Source organism: Pseudogymnoascus destructans (genome assembly GCF_001641265.1).
Source record: "Pseudogymnoascus destructans isolate 20631-21 unplaced genomic scaffold scaffold_1, whole genome shotgun sequence".
Classification (NCBI taxonomy): Eukaryota; Fungi; Ascomycota; class Leotiomycetes; order Thelebolales; family Thelebolaceae; genus Pseudogymnoascus; species Pseudogymnoascus destructans.
Genome location: NW_020167520.1, coordinates 2,382,709 through 2,403,271, shown reverse-complemented (window position 1 = coordinate 2,403,271; position 20,563 = coordinate 2,382,709). Strand labels below are relative to the sequence as shown.

The window sequence follows — 20,563 nt, the reverse complement described above, 5'->3', positions numbered from 1 at the left end:
ATATAAATCAATTCAACCAAAACGCTTTGAATCAATCGAAACTACTCGGAATTCCCCATCTTTGGATGTCTCCCAAGCTACCTAACAAGTTCGCAAATTATGGCCAGTTTGGCTGCAGTTGCCACAACGCCGAGTACGTAGCTGAGCCCCCTCTGTACGACTACTCTCCCTGTATCGCATATGCTTCGGATGCCGAAAGTGATCCTCCAAGCTATAGGTGGCCTTTTTTAGCCCTCTGGCGTTTGCTTAGTACAGTAGAGTCCCGCTAAGCCGATGCTCGGTAAGGCGATGTTCGCGATAGTGCGATATTTTTTCTCGTCCAGATTCAAAACACGTACAACGACCGATATCCATGATATTGCTCTGTTACCACCTAAATATTGCCTTATCTGATATTCTAGTGGACCATTTGGCTATGCCTCGAAATAGCCCATCACTATTGAGCAGCGTTGTGCACTCAGAGAGTCGCATTCTCGACAATACCCTCAACCCTCAGAAAAGGCCTGTCAGCGGTGGTTTAAGGACAAATACAACCATTCCCTCAGTCAATCAACAGTCTCGGAGTCACTCAGCAAGCATTTTGACAGTGTCGACGACTCCTCAGCTATCTCAACAGCTGCTCGACTCCGCACTGGAACATGGCCTGACCTTGAGGAGATCCTTTTCGCTTGGCAAAAGCAGATTGAAGGCCGAGGTGGAAACACAAGTGGAGAGGCTTTGAAGGAAAGGGCAAGGCAGATTTGGCAGCAACTTCCACAGTTTTCAACGCTGCCTATAACTGATTTCTGTAAGGATGCCTCCGCCCTCAGTGATGGAAAGCCCTCAGTGATGGAAGGCATCGGAGTGTTGGGGGAAACGGACAATCCCATGGGATACGGTAGTCTTTCGCGCCCAAAATGGCACTTTTCTCCGTGGGACTATCTAGTTCCCCAGTCGCTCAGAGTACTGAGCTGAGGTTTCAGCTCAGTGTATCACTTCGGTTTGGGGTGTAGGGACCCAAACCTTCGGGGTTTTGGGGGTTTCTCCCAGGCCTACAAATAGCGTACGTAGACCCGTAGTTTAGTGAGCAATTCAATTGATTATATTATCCTATATACGGTATTCTACTGTTGAAGCCTCTGTTCTGCTGCCCGTAAGAGATTAATTACGGTGACCGGAGATTATCACACGATTCTGTGTGTGGTTCTCCGTACTCCGCAATTACCTCCAACACGGAGTCGGGCAGGTTACGGTCACGTGGGGAGAGTTAGGGCAGGTTAGCCGAGTCGGACCCGTTTCGGGTACTTAAGGGGATTGACCCAACGGGGTTCCTCATCATCTTTTTTGTATCCTTCGTAGTAGACGTATAGGATAGCATCCGTTTAGCCTCCGACTCGCACTCTCATATGCTATTACTGTGAGCTGCGTGCCCTGTGTCCTTACATTATACAAAAAAGATCTCGCCTGCCGGGGACGGCCGTACTTCAATAATATCCCACACCGGAACGACTAAGGAGAACTACCGTTACACCATCGACTGCGACTCGGTGACGTTTCGGAGGAGAGACCTGACGACTTCAAATAGCCGTGATTCCAGAGATCCCACGGACAGCCAGTGGATCAGGGTTTGATTTTTCAGAACAAGCTGGTAAAGTCGCCGACGTGTTGGCGCCAAATAGGATACGAGATCCTTAAGAACCCCCTCCTAGCACAGAGGAAATTGTGGACAAGAGCGTTGATAGCTACAAGCTACCGGAAGTCAAGCTCTTTCGTATCGGTACTGATACACACCCGAGGCAATATGTCGAAAAAGCTGACATCAAACATACCCCAAGACAACGACGGTCAACTGCCCAGAATGACTACCAGACAATACACCGCTGCAGCTACGACCGCTGTGCCATCCGAAGACATCCCGAGTCGAATGGCCCACCTCGAAGCACAGATACAGGAGGTCAAGGATCTACTAGTTATCCTTATGGCAGCCCAGACCAGAATCCCATCCACACCGCCGGTGGACGCCCCCATACCCACAGTCGAAGCCACAGAGCAACGAATGCCTCGCACACGAAACACCCCCGAGACAGTTCAATTGCCGCCTCTTCGGAACACTCGTTCTCCATCGATTCCAGGGTCATCACGAATGCACACTGAGGACCCTCCGAATCACTATAAGAAATCAACCATCTCTGAGAAAATCCTTCCTCTCAGCGATGGGGTAGAACATACCTTCCTACAATGGAGCGCTTCGATTTGGGACTGACTCATAGTCAATGAGGACCACTGCCTTACCGACGTCTCGAGAAGAGCGTTGATATGGGGAACTACGACTGGCCTGGCAAAGACCTACCTAGAGCCCCAATACCTGTCCACTACGCATGGGTTCCGCAGTGCTGAGGAGATGATGGATCTACTAGGTTCATACTACCTCACAGGCAACGAGACGGAACAGGCCAGGAACCTCTTCGACGACCTGCAAATGGGAGAGAAAGGGCATGCTAGCAAAACCTTCCCAGAGTTCAAGGCTCGTTTCCAAAGTGCAGCTATCACAGGACAAGTCTCCGAGTCAGAATGGTTTCGGTACATGTGGAACAAGTTGACTCCCCAATTCCGCAGCCATGTCGCGATCATCAAAAACCAATGGAATGGAGACTACCAGATGATGGTACGAGAACTTACCTTTCCTCTGTGCTAGGAGGGGGTTCTTAAGGATCTCGTATCCTATTTGGCGCCAACGCGTCGGCGACTTTACCAGCTTGTTCTGAAAAATCAAACCCTGATCCACTGGCTGTCCGTGGGATCTCTGGAATCACGGCTATTTGAAGTCGTCAGGTCTCTCCTCCGAAACGTCACCGAGTCGCAGTCGATGGTGTAACGGTAGTTCTCCTTAGTCGTTCCGGTGTGGGATATTATTGAAGTACGGCCGTCCCCGGCAGGCGAGATCTTTTTTGTATAATGTAAGGACACAGGGCACGCAGCTCACAGTAATAGCATATGAGAGTGCAAGTCGGAGGCTAAACGATGCTATCCTATAGGTCTACTACGAAGGATACAAAAAAGATGAAGGGGGAACCCCGTTGAGTCTGTTTCCTTAAGTACCCGAAACGGGTCCGAGTCGGTTAATCCAACCCTAGCCCTAAACCTTCCACCGCAACAGGTCCGCATCGATCCCAAACCTTACACCCTTACCATTCCCCACTATAGTGTAACTCGCTATGTGCTCCTTAACTGGTACGAAACAGCACCGAGTTGATTTTCATGCCCGTGGTGACCATAACAGCTCTGAGGCGAGTCCTTCGAGTATCTAGGTAAGGAGGCATCCTTACAGAAGCTATGCAAATTGTTAGCAAAAGCCAACAGAGACAGAACAGCACAAGGGAACTCACCGGAACGCAAGGGGAGTGCTGCGCCGTGCAGTACTCGCACTTGGAGGAGGCGGGGGACCAGACACAATCGTGGTCCTTGATACCACGAGCTTTGGCCTGAAGGCAGCGCAGGCAGAGGACACAGAACGCGCCTGACAAAGCTCCCGCTGGAGTCGGAATCGGCATTGAAAAAACAAAAAAAATGTTGGAATTCTGCGCAGAATCCAGTCAGCCCAGCACACGTTATCACCCCCACGCCAACGCGCTTACATCACCTACTCGTTCTTGTGGATGGAAATATCCTATCCAATTCATTAGTGCACCGTCGGACAATCCACGAGAAGGGGTCACTTACAGTTCTCAGAGGGGTGGTTGCTGGCGTTGTTGTTGGAGACATTCGTTGCACTCACTTTGCTATCAAATCCAAGAGCAAACTTAGAAATCTCCTCCTCAAACCTACAAGTCACTATATATATTTTGGCTTATCACACCAACAACAAGAGCAATAGTACTCAACGATTGCTACAACCCTCTATGATTCATTACACGTCATTGCTCCTTAGTTACTGGGCAGATATTACCACATAGCATATCTCTACAACCCTCTATGATTCATTACATGACATCACTCCTTAGTTACTGGGCTAATACTACACATGACATATCTCTATCAACTAGAGGCCTAGGAACATGAACGATAGCTCCAAAAGCTTCTACAACCCTCTATGATTCATTACACGTCATCGCTCCTTAGTTACCCACAAGATTGGTTAAGTTATGACATAATTTGTCTATAGGGGTACTCTGACCTTGGGCCTCCTTTCACTTCCTATAGGCTATGAACCTAAGAGATGGTTCTATGGGATTCTCTTATGTTGACTACAGTTACTAAGCCTGGTTAGTAATGGAAAGTCTTGGAAAATGAGAGAACTACACTCCTTTAGCATAAATAGGATTGCCCTTTCCTTAAGAAATGGCAAGCAGACAATACAGTAAATTGACTATCACATACTTCCACGTCTTTTCCAAGCTTCCAAGCATTGATCTTGTTACTCCTTGTTTCTGAAAAGTCAGTGAGTGTCATACTGACATTCGTTGCACTCAGTTTGCTATCAAACTCAAGAGCAAACTTAGAAATCTCCTCCTCAAACCTACAAGTCACCATACATATCTTGGCTTATCACACCAACAACAGAAGCAATACTACTCAACGATTGCTGCAAACTCTTCTACTACATCTGTTTATGCTACATACATCACGGCATATCATTTGGACACTCATTGAACAAGTTATTAAGAAAATCTCCTCCTTAAGGGGGTGGGCCAATACTACCACATGGCATATCTCTACCAACTAGAGGCCTAGGAACATGAACGATAGCTCTAGAAGCTTCTACAACCCTCTATGATTCATTACACGTCATCGCTCCTTAGTTACCCACAAGATTGGTTAAGTTATGACATAATTTGTCTATAGGTACTCTAACCTTGGACCTCCTTTTCACTTCCTATAGGCTAGGAACCCAAGAGATGGTTCTATGGAATTCTCTTACGTTCAGTACATGATTAGCAAGCTAGTTGTGGGTCGCACTTGATTTCTAATACATTTACCAAGCCTGGTTAGTCATGGAAAGTCATGGAAAATGAGAGAACTACACTCCTTTGGCATAAATAGGATTGCCCTTTCCTTAAGAAAGGGCAAGCAGGCAATACAGTAAATCGACTAGCACATACTTCTACGTCTTTTCTTCCAAGCATTGATCTTGTTATTCTCTGTTTTTGAAAAGTCAGTGAGGTGCTAACCTCTGACTTACCCCTGAGTTCTCAGACTCAACATTTGTTGCAACTTGTCTAAACCACTTCACCACATCATACACCTGATTGCTGCGTTGTGGAATAGTCTAAGCTACAACCCTTTGGCTCTGTTTCCTAAGACAGTGTGTTGTCTTAGTAAATTCATCCCTTCCTTGGGTGGCTAGATTCTCATATCTGGTGCACCCACCATTACATCCAGGGCATCGGTTGTTGAAGGAAATAGCTGAAGAACTCCGGTCGCACCGGTCACTCAATTTTGACGACGCGACGCCAAACTTACTTCTACCCCAACCACAATTTTCCCTCGGTCGCGACTGGGTACCACAATTCATACTACGACATTGTAAGGATGCCTCTGTACCTAGATACTCGAAGAACCTGTCTCAGAACTGTTACGGTCACTACAAGCATGGAATCTGACTCGGTGGGGTTTCGAACCAGTAGAGGAGCATATAGCGAGTTACACTATAGTGGGGGACGGTAAGTGTATAGGGTTCAGGGCTGATGCAGACCTGTTGCGGTGGAAGGTTCAGGGCTAGGGTTGGGATAACTGAGTCGGGCCCGTTTCGGGTACTTAAGGAAACAGACTCAACGGGGTTCCCCCTTCATCTTTTTTGTATCCTTCGTAGTAGACCTATAGGATAGCATCCGTTTAGCCTCCGACTCACACTCTCATATGCTATTACTGTGAGCTGGGTGCCCTGTGTCCTTACAGACATCCCCATCTACAGGTCGCTATTGGGCGACGGATCGAAACTGTACGCATGGACGGTGCAACAAAACCAGTGCTTACGGCATGGTTTAACGCGTACACCAAGGTGGTTCAAGAGTTTGGAATCACGCAAGAGAACACATATAACATGGATGAATCCGGATTTTCGATTGGGACAATGGAATCTACTCGAATTATACTTGATTCAACACTTCGTACAAAGCATCAAGCGCATCCTGGCTGTCAGGAATGGGTTTCGATGGTCGAGTGCATCTGCGCAGACGGAACCATTCTCCCACCCCTCGGGATCTTTAAGGGCAAGAACGTTCTCCAATCATGGATTCCGCCCACAGTCATCGACCAATGGTTCTTCTCTGCGAATACGAAAGGCTGTACAAGCAACCTCCATGGGTTGGAGTGGTTAAAACGCATCTTCGAGCCAACAACACGTACAAAAGCAGATGGTCAGCACCGGCTTCTTATATGTGATGGCCACGACTCACACATTAGTGTGGAGTTCATTGCGCATTGCATGCAGAACCACATTGTATTACTGATACTTCCCCCTCATACATCGCACTTACTACAATCACTGGATGTTGCGATATTCGGCCCGCTAAAAAAGCGTCTGACAGCAGCGCTCTCCCCACTCAACCAAGCGCAACTTGCGCGCATACAGAAGTATGAATGGATGGAGGCATACATCCAGGCACGGCTTGATGTATGCAACCATCAGAACATTGAGTCAGCATACCGTGGCGCTGGCTTGTTTCCTTTTAATCCCCAGTGAGCATTGCGTACGCTGCTCAATGCTGAACCATCAGTCGAGGCTGACCGACCAAAAACACCACATCAGTATGATATTTTTGACCGAGTCTTTATCAACAGCTCCCCCCCAGATGGGATGACCTTACGCTCTGCAAATGCGCTCCTTACAACTACGATTAATAGTGGTGGGGTGCTGTCAACACCAGTGCGGACGTACATCCAAAAACTCACAGTTGCGTCAGAGCAACTTCGAGCACGCAGCATTGTCCACCAACTCGATGCCAACAACCTGCGATCAGTTATAAAGCAACGTACGGTACGTACGAAGGGGAAAAGGGTTATTCTGAAGGGTCACTTTCATGTTTCTATGCAAGAGTTGTGTGATGCGGTGATGGAGGCGGAAAAGGCGACACATAACCCAAGTAAGAAAAAGCACAAAACAAAGGATAAGAACGCCTCCTCAGACATTGAATATTGAGGAAGAAGCAGGGGAACAATCTAAGAGTGACGGTGGATCATGTATTATCGTTGATTGTAGTTAAATTTACAGATTTGTTGTGTTCTCTTCAAAATTCCACCGCGTTACGCCATCCCCCGCGTTACGCCACGACTTACGTTAAAGGCATTTGTGCTAACCCTGGGGATTGGGGAGAGAGGGTAGTTTGGATGGGAGCGTGTAGATATATTACTATTCTGTATTATACTAGTTGTTTATCACTAGATTACATAGAAGGGGTCGCACCCGTATCAGATCAATATCTTCATTCATCATCAGATGCGTCTACGTATGTACATATATAGGTGTGTAAATATAATCATCTAGACCCCTCGCGTCCATGTTTTAAGTTTCTGTATGTTGTAGATGTCATCTGCGAGCATATCCAGTACATCTAGATAATCCGCTTCAACACTTCCTCGCGCGAGAAATTCGTGTTCCAGTACCGCGAGATGAAGTCGTCGCGGTTAACTATGATCTAGTCAGTATCCCCATTGCAGTCTATAAAGGGGCCAGTCTATAAAGGGGCAAGGGGGAACTCACTGTATCCACCACACATCCTCCGCTTCCCCTCAAACGCCGAGCGCGCATGCATAACCCGCCAGTTATCAAAGACTACACACAGCAGTCAGCAAACCTCTCCCTGCCCACCCCATACCCCCCCCCCCAAGTTTGCGAAAGGACAAAACAGGACTACGAAAACAAAAGAAAAGGATAAAACTCACTAACAGGCCGTCCCGGCACAAGCTGCCCCCAATACTCATTCCTCCCCTCCGTAATAATCTCATTCCACACTCTCGCCGCCTCAAACCACTCCTCATACTCCACCCCTGCGTTCTCCACCGGCATACTCGCGCGATCATCATTATTCCACCTCAACTGCCTCACACCCCCCTCTCCATCCAGGGTCAACACCGGTACCCAAGTCGCCGGGGTAATCACCACCCCCTCATTCCCGCTAGCGTGCCAAGGAACAGGGACGCGGGAGAGGATGTCGTATGCGCGAGGGTCGCGGGAGAGGAGTTGGGAGGCGCAAGAGAAGCCGTCGACGAGGAGGGAGGCGCCGCCGTGACCGGAGTGGGAGAGGAGGTGGAAGAGTTGCAGGCCGGAGGGGTCGGTGAAGTAGGTTGTGTCGGTGTGGGCGGGGAGGGCGAGGGTGGTGTAGGCGGTATCTTTCATGGTTAGGTCGGAGGTGAAGTCGTAGAAGGCGCCTGGAGAGGGTTAGACGGTTGGTTCGTTAGGGGGATGGGGGTTGGGTGGGCGGAAGGGGAAGAGGGGGGAATCTGGGAGAGAGGTGGTTGGGAGGGAGTTGGAGGAGGTACCATAATGAGTCTCCCTAATAAAGGCAATCCGATTAAGCAGCTCCTCCGTCTTCTCAGGAGAAACCGGACAGCCATCCACGAAGCAAAATCCATGTTTGAGCTGTAGCCCTCGTTAGAAACGTATAACCACTTAAGAAACGAAGAACATACAATCTTAGCCGTCCACTTCCCCACCCCGGTATCACTCGCCATAACCTCATCATAATGCACATCCGGCGGACTCTTCGCGATCTCCGCGCCCCAGAAGGTGTATTTCGGCGCGGAGGGCTTCTTGTGCATGTTTGTCGCTAGCCATTCCCAGGAAAAGAAGCTTTTGTGGCCGGTTTCTTGCCCTGGTGTTTATTAGCACGACACGAATATGATTTCCACTTACCACGGAAAAGACAGACATATGACTTCTAACCCATCCTCCTTGGACCTAACATTCTGCGGCGTCTTATCCGTAATCTATACCAATCTTTCAGCACAACCACTCCCATTTTCAAAAAATCAGATGCCCACAAACCGTAAACGAATCAAACGACCGCTGCAGCGTATCCTGATTCACGCACTCGGCGCAATGGCAATGATCCCTATCACACACAGGGCATTAATATCCATCACGTGACCTTTGTAAAACTTGAGTTGGCGGGGTGCTCTCTCACCTCAACCATCTCGTCGGTCTTCACATCGGCAAACTGGTCAGCGGATTCTTCTCGTATGCGGAGCTGGGGAAGGGGGGGCGAGGGGGTGGCTTACAACTCCTTCTCCTCGCCTGAGGGAAAGTTGACGACGATGGGACGTTGCAGCTGCTTTTTTGCGGCTGGGACGGGGAGGCGGGGCGCTGGGGAGGTGTGGAATAATGCGGATGAGAGGGCGCGCGGGAGGCGGGCGAGGGCGTGCTGAGGAGTAGCCAAGTTAGAACCTCGCCGTAGAAGAGCCGTTGCGGAGTGGCGGAGGAGGGCGGCTGAGGGGGTGGGCGGCATAGTTGGGGAGGTTGATGGTGGGGTGAGTGCAAGTAGCGGGGTTATGCGGAGTTCCGGAGCAGCGGATTTTCAGTGGCTGGGGCTGAGGATTAGGTTATCGGAGGGATTGGGTTATCGGAGGCGTGTGTGAGTAGGAAAGTAGCACAGCGCGGAGAGGGGGGGAGAGCGTTTGTATGGCAGCTTGTTGGTAGTGGCCCGGCCAGTCGCCGATGGCACTGGTAGGGCTTGGTTGGCGGGGGAGGGAGATTGGACGGAGGGGAGGGGGGAGCGATGTGAACTTCCTATTGCAGTACGGGAGTTGGGAGTTGTTGTACAGTGGACTGACGCTAACCCCAAGGCCGGATTCCGCGGGCGATGGTGGGAGATGCTTGGCACAAGAATACTGGCGGTATGGGATTCGGCATGGGGGATTCGGCATGGGGGATTCGGCATGGGGGATTCGGCATGCGGTGTTCGGCATACGACATATTAAAACAGCATATCAACACATCAACACATCACATCAACACATCACATCAACACATCACATCAACACATCACATCAACACATCACATCAACACATTATATCAACACATCAACACATCATATCAACACATCATAGCAACACAAGAGATATACCCATCTACTCCATACAAAACACCAAAATACGAGTCGTGTACAACACAGTCCCACCGTCCCCCACCGCAAAGCACAACAAATCTGCAGCGCCCCCGCCCCCGCCCACATCTTGATAAACGGCACATACTGTTGGCTGGGCCTACAGTATGTGATCGTGCATGCATGTACATCGGCCCCCCACAGCTAACCCGGACCCGGCAAAGATGGCCGTCGCACGTCACCTATTGCAGTTGGTCAGCATCCCACATCCCCATCCTTGCCGTGTGCAGTCTTGCTGTACTTTTCGTTACGACTAGGCCAGACATTTTCATCGCGTTGTCTCTGTTGTCTCTGTTGTCTCTGTTGTCTCTGTTGTCTCTGTTGTCTCTGTTGTCTCTGTTGTCTCTGTTGTCTCTGTTGTCTCTGTTGTCGTGTGTGTCGTGTGTTGTGCTGTAACTTATGCACGCGCTGTGAGACACCAGTGGCGACGCGCCAACGACGAGGATATAGCGGCCCAGTACAGTACCAGGTTACCAGAGTCTCCCCGACAACCCACAGCGGCTTGGACCCCGCAATAGGAAGGGAAGAACCGCGACGGGAAACCAGGCACACGGGGAAAACCAGGCAGACGGCAGGCAGACGGGAGGAACGGAAAACCCACCACAGCTCCACCCTTCAACCTTCACGTCCCCCCATTGACCTACCGACATGCATATTGATTGATCGTCAGTCAAAAATATCCACTCCTCACGGTACAGTACTCCAGTGTTCACACTGCCACGCGACGAGCATTTCCTACTTTCCTATTGTATACGACTGTTAATACCCCCCCCCCCCCCCCCCCGGACGACCTGAAACAAGGCAAGTCGCGGATTTCTTCTCAGCGTCGACACTCTCCTTTCCACCTCTGCCACGCTCAATTGATCGTGTGAAGATGCACATCCATTCTCTCCTTGTCGGCGCCGCTGCCCTTGCGGCCGGCGCCAGTGCTCAGACTCATGGCTTGTCTCCTCCTAGCTACCCCTCGCCCTGGATGCACGGCGGCCACGGCTGGGACCACGCCTATAAGAAGGCTGTCGAGTTCGTTAGTGGGCTTACCCTGCTTGAGAAGGTGAATATCACCACCGGCACGGGCTGGACGCAAGACCTCTGTGTTGGGGCTACTGGAGGCATCCCCCGCCTTGGGTTCAATGGTTTCTGCCTCCAGGATTCCCCATTGGGAATCAGGTTCAGTGAGTAGACTATGCCCAGCTCCAGAGGCACAGAAGTGAGAAACGGAATTGACCCTAACACCTCCGCAGGCGACCAAAACTCCGCCTTCCCCGCCGGCGTCAACACCGCGGCCACCTGGTCCAAGAAGCTCTTCAAGGCCCGCGGCGAGGCCATGGGCGAGGAATTCCGCGACAAGGGCATCGACGTGATTCTCGGCCCCGTCGCCGGCCCCCTCGGGCGCTCCCCCGAAGGCGGCCGCAACTGGGAAGGATTCGCCCCGGACCCAGTCCTCACCGGCGTCGCCATGGCCGAGACGATCAAGGGCATCCAAGGCACCGGAGTCATTGCCTGCGCTAAGCACCTCGTCGGCAACGAGCAGGAGCACTACCGCCAGCAGATGAGCTCCAACATGGACGACACGACCATGCACGAGATGTACCTCTGGCCCTTCGCCGATGCCATCAAGGCTGGCGTCGGCTCCGTGATGTGCTCCTACAACCGCCTGAACGACAGCTACGCCTGCGAGAACAGCTACCTCCTCAACCACCTCCTGAAGAACGAGCTCGACTTCCAGGGCTTCGTCATGGCCGACTGGGGCGCCCAGCACAGCGGCGTCGCCAGCGCCCTCGCCGGCCTCGACATGACCATGCCCGGCGAGCAGGTCTTCGGCGTAGGAACCTACAGCTACTGGGGCGGCAACCTCACCGCGGCGGTCCTGAACGGGACCGTGCCCCAATGGCGCGTCGACGACATGGCTGTGCGCATCATGTCCGCCTACTACAAAGTCGGGCGCGACAAGTCGCGGATCCCCATCAACTTCTCCAGCTGGACGCGCAACACCACCGGCTACTTCCACACCCTCGGCGAGGCGGACTTCGGCGTCGTCAACAAGCATGTCAACGTGCAATCCGACCACAAGCATGTAATCCGCGAGATCGGCGCCCGCTCCACCGTCCTCCTCAAGAACACAAAGCGCGCCTTGCCCCTCAATAATCCTAAGAGCGTAGCAGTCATCGGCGAGGACGCACACCTCAACCCGGCCGGCATAAACGCCTGCGACGACCGCGGCTGCGACAAGGGAACCCTCGCCATGGGATGGGGCAGCGGGACAGCAAATTTCCCCTACCTGATTGCCCCCGTCGACGCCCTCCGCGCCCAGGCCGAGACAGACCACAGCACCTTCGTCAACATCTCTAACAACTACGACCTAGCCGCCATCCGCGCCGCAGCCGCCGGGAAGAGCGTCGCTCTCGTCTTCGCCAATGCGGATTCGGGAGAGGACTACATCACAGTCGACAACAACGAGGGGGACCGCAACAACCTCACCCTCTGGCAAAACGGCGACGCGGTGATCGCCGCCGTCGCGAGCGTAAACCCCAACACCATCGTCGTCCTGCACACCGTCGGCCCGGTCCTCATCGAGACCTACAAGAAGCACCCCAACATCACCGCCATCCTCTGGGCCGGTATTCCCGGCCAAGAAAGCGGGAATGCAATCACCGACGTGCTGTATGGCGAGATCAACCCCTCCGCCAAGAGCGTCTTCACCTGGGGCAAAGAAGCCAAGGACTGGGGCGTTAATATCCTCTACAACGATTCCTCCGTCGTGCCGCAGATGACGTTTTCGGAGGGTAATTTCATCGATTACCGCCACTTCGATAAAGCGGGTATTGAGCCCTCGTACGAATTCGGGTTTGGGCTGTCGTATACCACTTTCGAGTACTCCGCCATCGGCGTCCGGAAGTTGCAGGATGATGAGTACACACCCACTACCGGGGAGACGAAGCCAGCGCCGACGTTTGGGACGGTGGATAACTCGACATCCGCAAACATGATGCCAAAGGGGTTCCCAGCCGTGAAGGCATACGTGTATCCCTACCTTGACAAGACGACGGGCAACGCCGAGGGCGGCAACGGAGACGCGCCGAAGGGGAGCCAGGACGGGAGCAGGCAGCGCAAGTTACCCGCTGGCGGTGCGCCGGGGGGGAATAGCGGGTTGTGGGATGAGTTGTATGAGGTTAGCGCTACTATTACCAACACCGGCAAGCTTGACGGGACGGAGGTTGTGCAGCTTGTGAGTCCCCTTTTTTTCTCCCCCTTTTTGCCATTTCCCCGGATCCATGTAGCGATGATAAAGAGGATAGGCTAATGGAAACTAGTACGTCTCCCTAGGCGGCCCCAACGACCCCCCCGTCGTCCTGCGCGGCTTCAACGACCTCGCCATCCCGCGCGGCCGCTCCAGGGCTGTGAGGTTTAAGTTGACGAGGAGGGATGTCAGTAACTGGGATGCGGGGAGGCAGGATTGGGTTATTAGTGATGCGCCGAAGACGGTGTATGTTGGGGCTTCGAGTCGGAAGTTGACGTTGAAGGCGGTGTTGGGTTAGGGATTGGTGGTTGTGGATGGTGGGAAGGGGGAGGGATGGTAATCAAGTATTAATGGTTGAACTAAATATATATACAAATCAGCTTGAATCCGTGCGGGTTACCTACCCCTTGCATGTCTACGTCGCTGTGCCCGTCTAGAGAGGGAGATGTGCATATTTTACTCCCAGTCTCAGTAGAACAAAACACCCCCTTGCATGATCACGTCTAGGCTACACGATCGCGTCTTCACTCCAGATATACTCAACGCAACCACCTTGCATTCTCTCTCGGCTAGTGATTAAAGTACATCTTCACCATCTCCCTCAATCCCACACCCAAACCCACCCGTGCATCTTACAAATACAACCCCTCTGGCTCTCCCTCTGTCTTCGTCTTCAACACCCTCTCCCTCGCCGCCCTAAAATCCGCCATCTGCACCCTCATCCTCCTCTCCCTCAGCGCCATAAGCCCCGCCTCCGAGCAAATCGCCTTAATATCCGCTCCCGAAAGATCATCCTTCTGGGTAATAAACTCCTCCAGATCAACATCCTCATTCAAGCTCATCTTGCTGGTATGCAGCGTGAAGATCTTGCGCTTGGTCTGCTGATCCGGGTTCTCGAACAGGATCTTGCGGTCGATGCGGCCGGGGCGGATGAGCGCGGGGTCCAGGGTGTCGATCTTGTTGGTTGCCATGATCACCTTGACGTCGCCGCGGTCGTCGAAGCCGTCGAGCTGGTTGAGGAGTTCGAGCATCGTGCGTTGCACTTCGCGCTCGCCGCCGGAGGTGGATTCGTAGCGCTTGGTGCCGATGGCGTCGATTTCGTCGATGAAGACGATGGAGGGGGCGTTCTCGGCGGCAACCTGGGGAGAGAGTTAGTATGTGTATGTGTTTGGGGGGTGGGGTGTATGTATGTACCTGGAATAGTTGTCTGACGAGACGTGGTCCGTCACCCAAGTACTTCTGGATCAACTCGCTGCCGACAATGCGCAAGAAGGTGGCGCTGGTTTGGTTGGCGACGGCCTTTGCGAGAAGCGTCTTTCCTGTACCAGGTGCTCCGTAGAGAATGACACCCTTCGGAGGCTTGATACCCATCTCCTCGTAAAGCTCGGGATGCATGAGAGGCAGCTCGACGGACTCTCTGACTTCCTGGATTTGCTGCTCCAGTCCACCAATATCCGCGTAAGACTCCGTTGGTGCCTTGTCCAGCTTCATGACGGTGACAAGTGGATCAGCATCGTCGGTTAAAACACCTACGATGGACACCGACTTGTGGTGCAGCAGAACGCTTGCCCCAGGCTCGAGCAGATCTTTATCGACAAACGACATGATGGAGACGTAGTATTCTGGGCCCGTTGTGCTGGAAACAATGGCATGGTCGTCGTCGATCATCTCCTCCAGGGTTCCGACTCCCATCGGGCTACCTCTCATATCATCGACACGGCCACGCTCATCGGCATTACGATCCTCAGCATCCGGGTCGCCATTGGCGACTGGTGCACCGCCTTCCTTTGCCGTCTTTGCCCTGCGAAGGCGTTCCTGGTTCTCCACGTATTCCTCCTCGAGCAACAGATGGTCGTGGATTCGCTGCATTCGCAAGTATCGTAATTTGCATCGTGACGTCGGGTAGACCTGTGGGAGCTTCGCAGTCGCGTTTGGTCCTTGTGCCTTCTTCTTCTTGCGACCAATGCGGGTCGTTGGACGTGGCGGTGGCTCGTACTTTGGCTTCTCCTTCTGGTTGAACTCAGCGTTTGGAATGGTTGGAGATGAGGTCGAGATGGCTTACCTTCTTGTCCTTTGAGTCCTTATCATCACCGCCTCCGCCTGGGCCTCCAAGGCCAGACTGCTGGTTACCCTGAGGTGAAATAATGTCAGTTGATTGAGCTTTTGGATTTGAGGTCGAAGGGGCAAACTAACCATAGTGTTGCTACAAGTTTACCCACCCAGCTGATAAAATGCCTATACTATCCCTCTTCTATAAAAAGAGAGCTTGACCACAGTGTTTGTGGAGTTGTAGGTAGTCAGGTTGTGATGGTGATGGTGCAAGGTATTGTCGTGTTTGTAATGCGATGACAAGCTTCCAGCTGCCTCGCGATGGACAGCTCTGGAAGGCGACAGCGACACGCGAACGCCGTTCCAAAAACAGCCAGTCATGTGACTGTGCATGCCACCCGGATCCTTGTGCATCGCTCACTGAGACGGACCACTGCACAACGCAACAAAGCAGCGATATAGAACCAATATAAACTCTTTGTCTCTGACTCGGCTCGAACTCATTTATAGCTCTGTAGTAGAGAGGGACCCCTTTCTGTGAGTAACTTCTAGCTTGGACCTATTGACCCTATTATTACCCCGCCAGAGCATCCCAGCTCGTTCCATTATTCCAGCATCCAGAATACGCCGAGCCTCTTTCACCACTTGGTTATGCCTGATAATCTATTCATTTGCTAATTCTTCGAGTGCAGCATCATCGGCTGCCAATTACGAACGACTATCGACTGAGTGTGAATCGTCACGAAGTGGGTCATTCACAATCACTTTTCGAACAGATCCGCACTTCATTTAGAGGCCACTCCTCAACCCCTTGGCTCACAAGGCCACCGTACGAGTTACACATACACGAAATATTATACCTATCCCACCGAAATGGCTAGTAACCGCATACGCCGCATCGCAAAGGAGTTGGGCGATATCCAAAAAGATCAGTCATCGAGCATCGAGGCTCGCGCGGCGGGGTCCGGTGAGGATCTCACGCACCTGAAGGCAACCTTCCCTGGGCCTCCGGATACTCCCTATGCTGGTGGTCAGTATGTGGTGGACATCAAGATTCCCGTCGAGTATCCGTTTAGGCCGCCGGTCATGAAGTTTGAGACTCGTTTATGGCATCCGAATGTTAGCAGTCAAACTGTAAGTCGGGAGCCTCTTCTTTTCCCCGGCACGTAACATACTAATCTACCGCAGGGAGCAATCTGTCTTGATACTCTAGGCTCCGCATGGTCTCCGGTTCTCACCATCAAGTCCGCCCTACTGTCTCTACAATCCCTCCTGAGCACACCCGAGCCGAAAGACCCCCAAGACGCGGAAGTCGCAACGATGCTCATGAACTACCCCGAACAATTCGAAAGGCAAGCAAGAGAGTGGGCTCAGAAGTACGCCGGTGCTCCAGTGTCAAATAAGGCAACCGGGTCATACCAATCACCGTCAAGCAAGCCAAAAGTTGCCAAGACCAGAGAGCAGGAACAAAGGGAACTGATGTTAAGGTAAGGAGTTACTGAATGGATATGATATGAGAAACATGCTAATAAAGCGAAGATACCAAGGCTACAACAAAGAGCTCATCGATCGTTTCGTCAACATGGGATTCGACCTTGACCGAGTGGTCGAGGCATTCAACTTCGTTGGCATTGATCGCATGGACGGCCAAGACTACGAACTCGAGGAAGCATATATGGGAGATATCACAGCCCGCCTCCTTGGCGAGCCATGAAGGGGGAGATGTTACTACGACATGACTGGGGAATAGTGTGCGAGGTGGGAGGGGGTCTAGCATTTACGTGGCTGCGCGGAGGGCTTGGTTTTGGGAGTGTCCTTGGAGTTCGGTTTGTTGCGCATTGACTGCCTGACTTTGTGGAAATCGGCGCTGGGATATACACGAGGCATTATTTGGTGTTGTTGTCCAATCCGGACGGCGGGTCTCTTCTCTCATAAGGCCCGCATAGCTTACAGTATTATGGCGGGCTGGGATCTTCTACTCCCACGGTAACATACATAGCAATATATAAGCTCTTCTCACGTTTGGAATACCGAAGGGTCCTATTATTTGCAATATGCATGGGCTAAGAACATGCACTGATGGAGAAAAAAAGCATGCTTCAATAACGTATATTCAGCAGCTGCGACCTTTCGAGATCTTGATTGTGATCATTTCAGACTCCATGCACCGGTATCAACCCGCAGTTGCCTTTAACTCCAACCGCCATGAAAACACTTATAACCAGTCCCATGCTAAAACCTCTCATAGTTCTAAACCGGTCATCGATTCGGCCGTATTCGTTTTCCGCCGCAATTTTTGGTTCGTTTGCTTTGCCCTTCCTGCACACGCCTCTGGTTGTGCCTGCCACACTCATCCTTGGGCGTCTTCGACTCGTATATGTCCAATGGGAGGGGGCCCTGTCGTTGGGCGAACCTTATCGTCTTTCCATGCATTTAATATCTCCTTCTCGGGCTGCCAACCCCCACCTCATCGATCTTCAGAGAGCGCTCATAGAGCCTCATCAACATCCATACCGTCCGCTCCAGCTCCCTCAGAAGCCTTATTCTTCGATTTCGTCGTCACAGGCGCATCTATTAAACAATCAGTACTGCAGTCCACACAATGCGATCCAGCAAGTAAAACATACCCGTCATCGACACCTCACCACGCTCTGCCAACTCCTTCTCCAACGCACGCTGCCTCGCGTGATTCCTGGCCTTCTCAACCTTCCTCGCCTTCTTCCCCGACAGCGGCGCCAGCGGTCCGCTGGTCGGGTGAATGACGGTGCTTAGAGCCATTCCACGCGGGTTCTTGGCGATTCCGGCGGTGGCGCGGCGCCTCTGGATCTTGTTCCTGTTGGACTTGCGGCGGGACTTGTTGGGGACATTGCAGTTGGCGACAGAAGGCATGTTGGCGGTATTGTATTGTGTGTTGTTTCGTGGGAGGGGGTTTGGGGGATTTTTTGCGCTGGATGAATTATTTCAGATCTGTTATCGGGAAGGCTAACCTTATCTATCCAGTTGCGGGAGCCACCCCGCTTGGATTTTGGCCAATGAGAATCGATGCTCTGGCTAAGTCGTCCAATATCAAGAGTTCTAGAAATACATTTAGAGGACAGTAAATTGTAATGTAGGTGTATTTTTCAGATATCTCAAAGAAATATTTGTCAAAAGTAAATTTTGAAGGTGATGATTTATGAAGTGGTGTTATTTGTATCATTTTAAATAGCACGTCAATCACAGAAATATATTTAGGGTTGAGTTAGTGTATAAATATTTAACCTAGCTAAGCAAAGGAATTTAAATTCTCTTATCTTTTCTATGTATTTTTACAGGCAGCGAAGCAGCATTTTATAATCATTTTACAAGTATCTATGGAATCCATATGATTGAGCAACGTGAAGCAATCTCACCTTCATATCTGGAGTTAATATCTCATTCACAGAATCTGAGACCGTTCAATTGGCTAGAGGAGAATCAGATTGTTGATCTAAACCTGCTGTAGCTAGCTGGCAAGAAGCTATGCCAAAGCCAAGACCTCACTTTAAAAAGTCTAGGTTAAAACCACAGCAGCGGCGTCCCAATAAAGCAGGTAGAGCTTCCGCGCTTCGATATTACTTGTCTGTGCCAAACTGTCAACTCGGCCCTTTCTAGGCCAGATCAACAGAATTCCTAGTGTGAAGCTTGTTGCGTGGAATTCAAATGCTTGGAACATTGTAATGGTGGGTGCACCAGATGTGAGAATCTAGCCACCTGTCATACTGACATTCGTTGCACTCAGTTTGCTATCAAACTCAAGAGCAAACTTAGAAATCTCCTCCTCAAACCTACAAGTCACCATACATATCTTGGCTTATCACACCAACAACAGAAGCAATACTACTCAACGATTGCTGCAAACTCTTCTACTACATCTGTTTATGCTACATACATCACGGCATATCATTTGGACACTCATTGAACAAGTTATTAAGAAAATCTCCTCCTTAAGGGGGTGGGCCAATACTACCACATGGCATATCTCTACCAACTAGAGGCCTAGGAACATGAACGATAGCTCTAGAAGCTTCTACAACCCTCTATGATTCATTACACGTCATCGTTCCTTAGTTACCCACAAGATTGGTTAAGTTATGACATAATTTGTCTATAGGTACTCTAACCTTGGACCTCCTTTTCACTTCCTATAGGCTAGGAACCCAAGAGATGGTTCTATGGGATTCTCTTACGTCGACTACAGTTACCAAGCCTGGTAAGTCATGGAAAGTCTTGGAAAATGAGAGAACTACATTCCTTTAGCATGAATAGGATTGCCCTTTCCTTAAGAAAGGGCAAGCAGACAATACAGTAAATCGACTATCACATACTTCCACGTCTTTTACAAGCTTCCAAGCATTCATCTTGTTACTCCTTGTTTCTGAAAAGTCAGTGAGGTGTTAACCTCTGACTTACCCCTGAGTTCCCAGACTCAACTTGTCTGAACAACTTCACTACATCACACACCTGATTGCTGCGTTGTGGAATAGTCTAAGCTACAACCCTTTGGCTCTGTTTCCTAAGACAGTGTGTTGTCTTAGTAAAATCATCCCTTCCTTGGGTGGCTAGATTCTCACATCTGGTGCACCCACCATTACAGTGTAATGGTGGGTGCACCAGATGTGAGAATCTTGCAGAGCTCGTAAGCGAGCCGAGCACCCTTGTCTCTGATAGAGACAAGGGGCTTCTTATTGCGGAGAGAACTCTCTCTCCGCAGGTGGCGATAGCTCATTGCTGTCGCCACCTCTCTGAGAACTTCTCAGAGCGCTTTGGGAGGGGACTTCTGCCCCTCTTCTGGAAGATTGCCCGGGCCACAACTGTGGCCCAATTCAACAGTCTTTTAGAGGAGCTTCGGGCTTTAAAGCCCGAAGCCTCAGCTTACCTTTGTGTGCTGAGCCTGAACGGTGGGCTCTAGCAAAGTTTCGTGGCCGTCGATATTGCCACGATACTTAAAATATCGCAGAGAGCTTTAACAAGCTCATCCGCACGGATCGAGAGCTCCCAATTGTGGAGCTTCTCGATGCGCTTTGGCACCGGGTGATAGCCCAGCATGCCGAGCGCTCTCTTTTGGCTATGGAGGCCATTGCCCTTTGGCAATGGCCTCCTCTCATCACCGGGTTGGTAGAGGAGGGGAGGAACTGGGCCCGTTGCAACGGGCTCCAGATGTCCTATCCAACGGAG

At 51.2% G+C, this 20,563-nt stretch overlaps 5 protein-coding genes across 5 annotated transcripts; 2 read left to right on the top strand and 3 right to left on the bottom strand.

Annotated features, from left to right (window-relative positions):
* Positions 1–7,335: 7,335 nt before the first annotated feature.
* Positions 7,336–9,748, bottom strand: VC83_00640 (uncharacterized protein). Its single transcript, XM_024464328.1, has 9 exons — positions 9,196–9,748; positions 9,102–9,119; positions 8,963–9,029; positions 8,847–8,904; positions 8,608–8,789; positions 8,458–8,557; positions 7,861–8,346; positions 7,679–7,750; positions 7,336–7,606 (listed from the first exon to the last, which is right to left on the bottom strand). The coding sequence occupies exons 1-9, from the start codon at positions 9,420–9,422 to the stop codon at positions 7,530–7,532; spliced, it is 1,287 nt and encodes a 428-aa protein (XP_024328744.1). The 5' UTR covers positions 9,423–9,748; the 3' UTR covers positions 7,336–7,529.
* Positions 9,749–10,886: 1,138 nt separating this feature from the next.
* On the top strand, positions 10,887–13,616 carry VC83_00639 (uncharacterized protein; the record flags this gene model as incomplete). The annotated part of the gene is made up of 3 exons (XM_024464327.1): positions 10,887–11,252; positions 11,322–13,306; positions 13,392–13,616. Exons 1-3 carry the CDS (start codon positions 10,955–10,957, stop codon positions 13,614–13,616), a joined length of 2,508 nt encoding a protein of 835 aa, XP_024328758.1. The 5' UTR covers positions 10,887–10,954.
* Positions 13,186–15,799, bottom strand: RPT2 (ATPase of the 19S regulatory particle of the 26S proteasome). The gene is made up of 4 exons (XM_024464326.1): positions 15,512–15,799; positions 15,381–15,449; positions 14,513–15,328; positions 13,186–14,457 (listed from the first exon to the last, which is right to left on the bottom strand). The coding sequence occupies exons 1-4, from the start codon at positions 15,512–15,514 to the stop codon at positions 13,951–13,953; spliced, it is 1,395 nt and encodes a 464-aa protein (XP_024328449.1). The 5' UTR covers positions 15,515–15,799; the 3' UTR covers positions 13,186–13,950.
* VC83_00637 (uncharacterized protein) lies at positions 15,800–17,393 on the top strand. The gene is made up of 4 exons (XM_024464325.1): positions 15,800–15,904; positions 16,060–16,501; positions 16,556–16,854; positions 16,907–17,393. The coding sequence occupies exons 2-4, from the start codon at positions 16,241–16,243 to the stop codon at positions 17,079–17,081; spliced, it is 735 nt and encodes a 244-aa protein (XP_024328451.1). The 5' UTR covers positions 15,800–15,904; positions 16,060–16,240; the 3' UTR covers positions 17,082–17,393.
* Positions 17,394–17,402: 9 nt separating this feature from the next.
* Positions 17,403–18,311, bottom strand: VC83_00636 (uncharacterized protein). The gene is made up of 2 exons (XM_024464324.1): positions 17,995–18,311; positions 17,403–17,938 (listed from the first exon to the last, which is right to left on the bottom strand). The coding sequence occupies exons 1-2, from the start codon at positions 18,254–18,256 to the stop codon at positions 17,856–17,858; spliced, it is 345 nt and encodes a 114-aa protein (XP_024328450.1). The 5' UTR covers positions 18,257–18,311; the 3' UTR covers positions 17,403–17,855.
* Between the last annotated feature and the right edge of the window lie 2,252 nt (positions 18,312–20,563).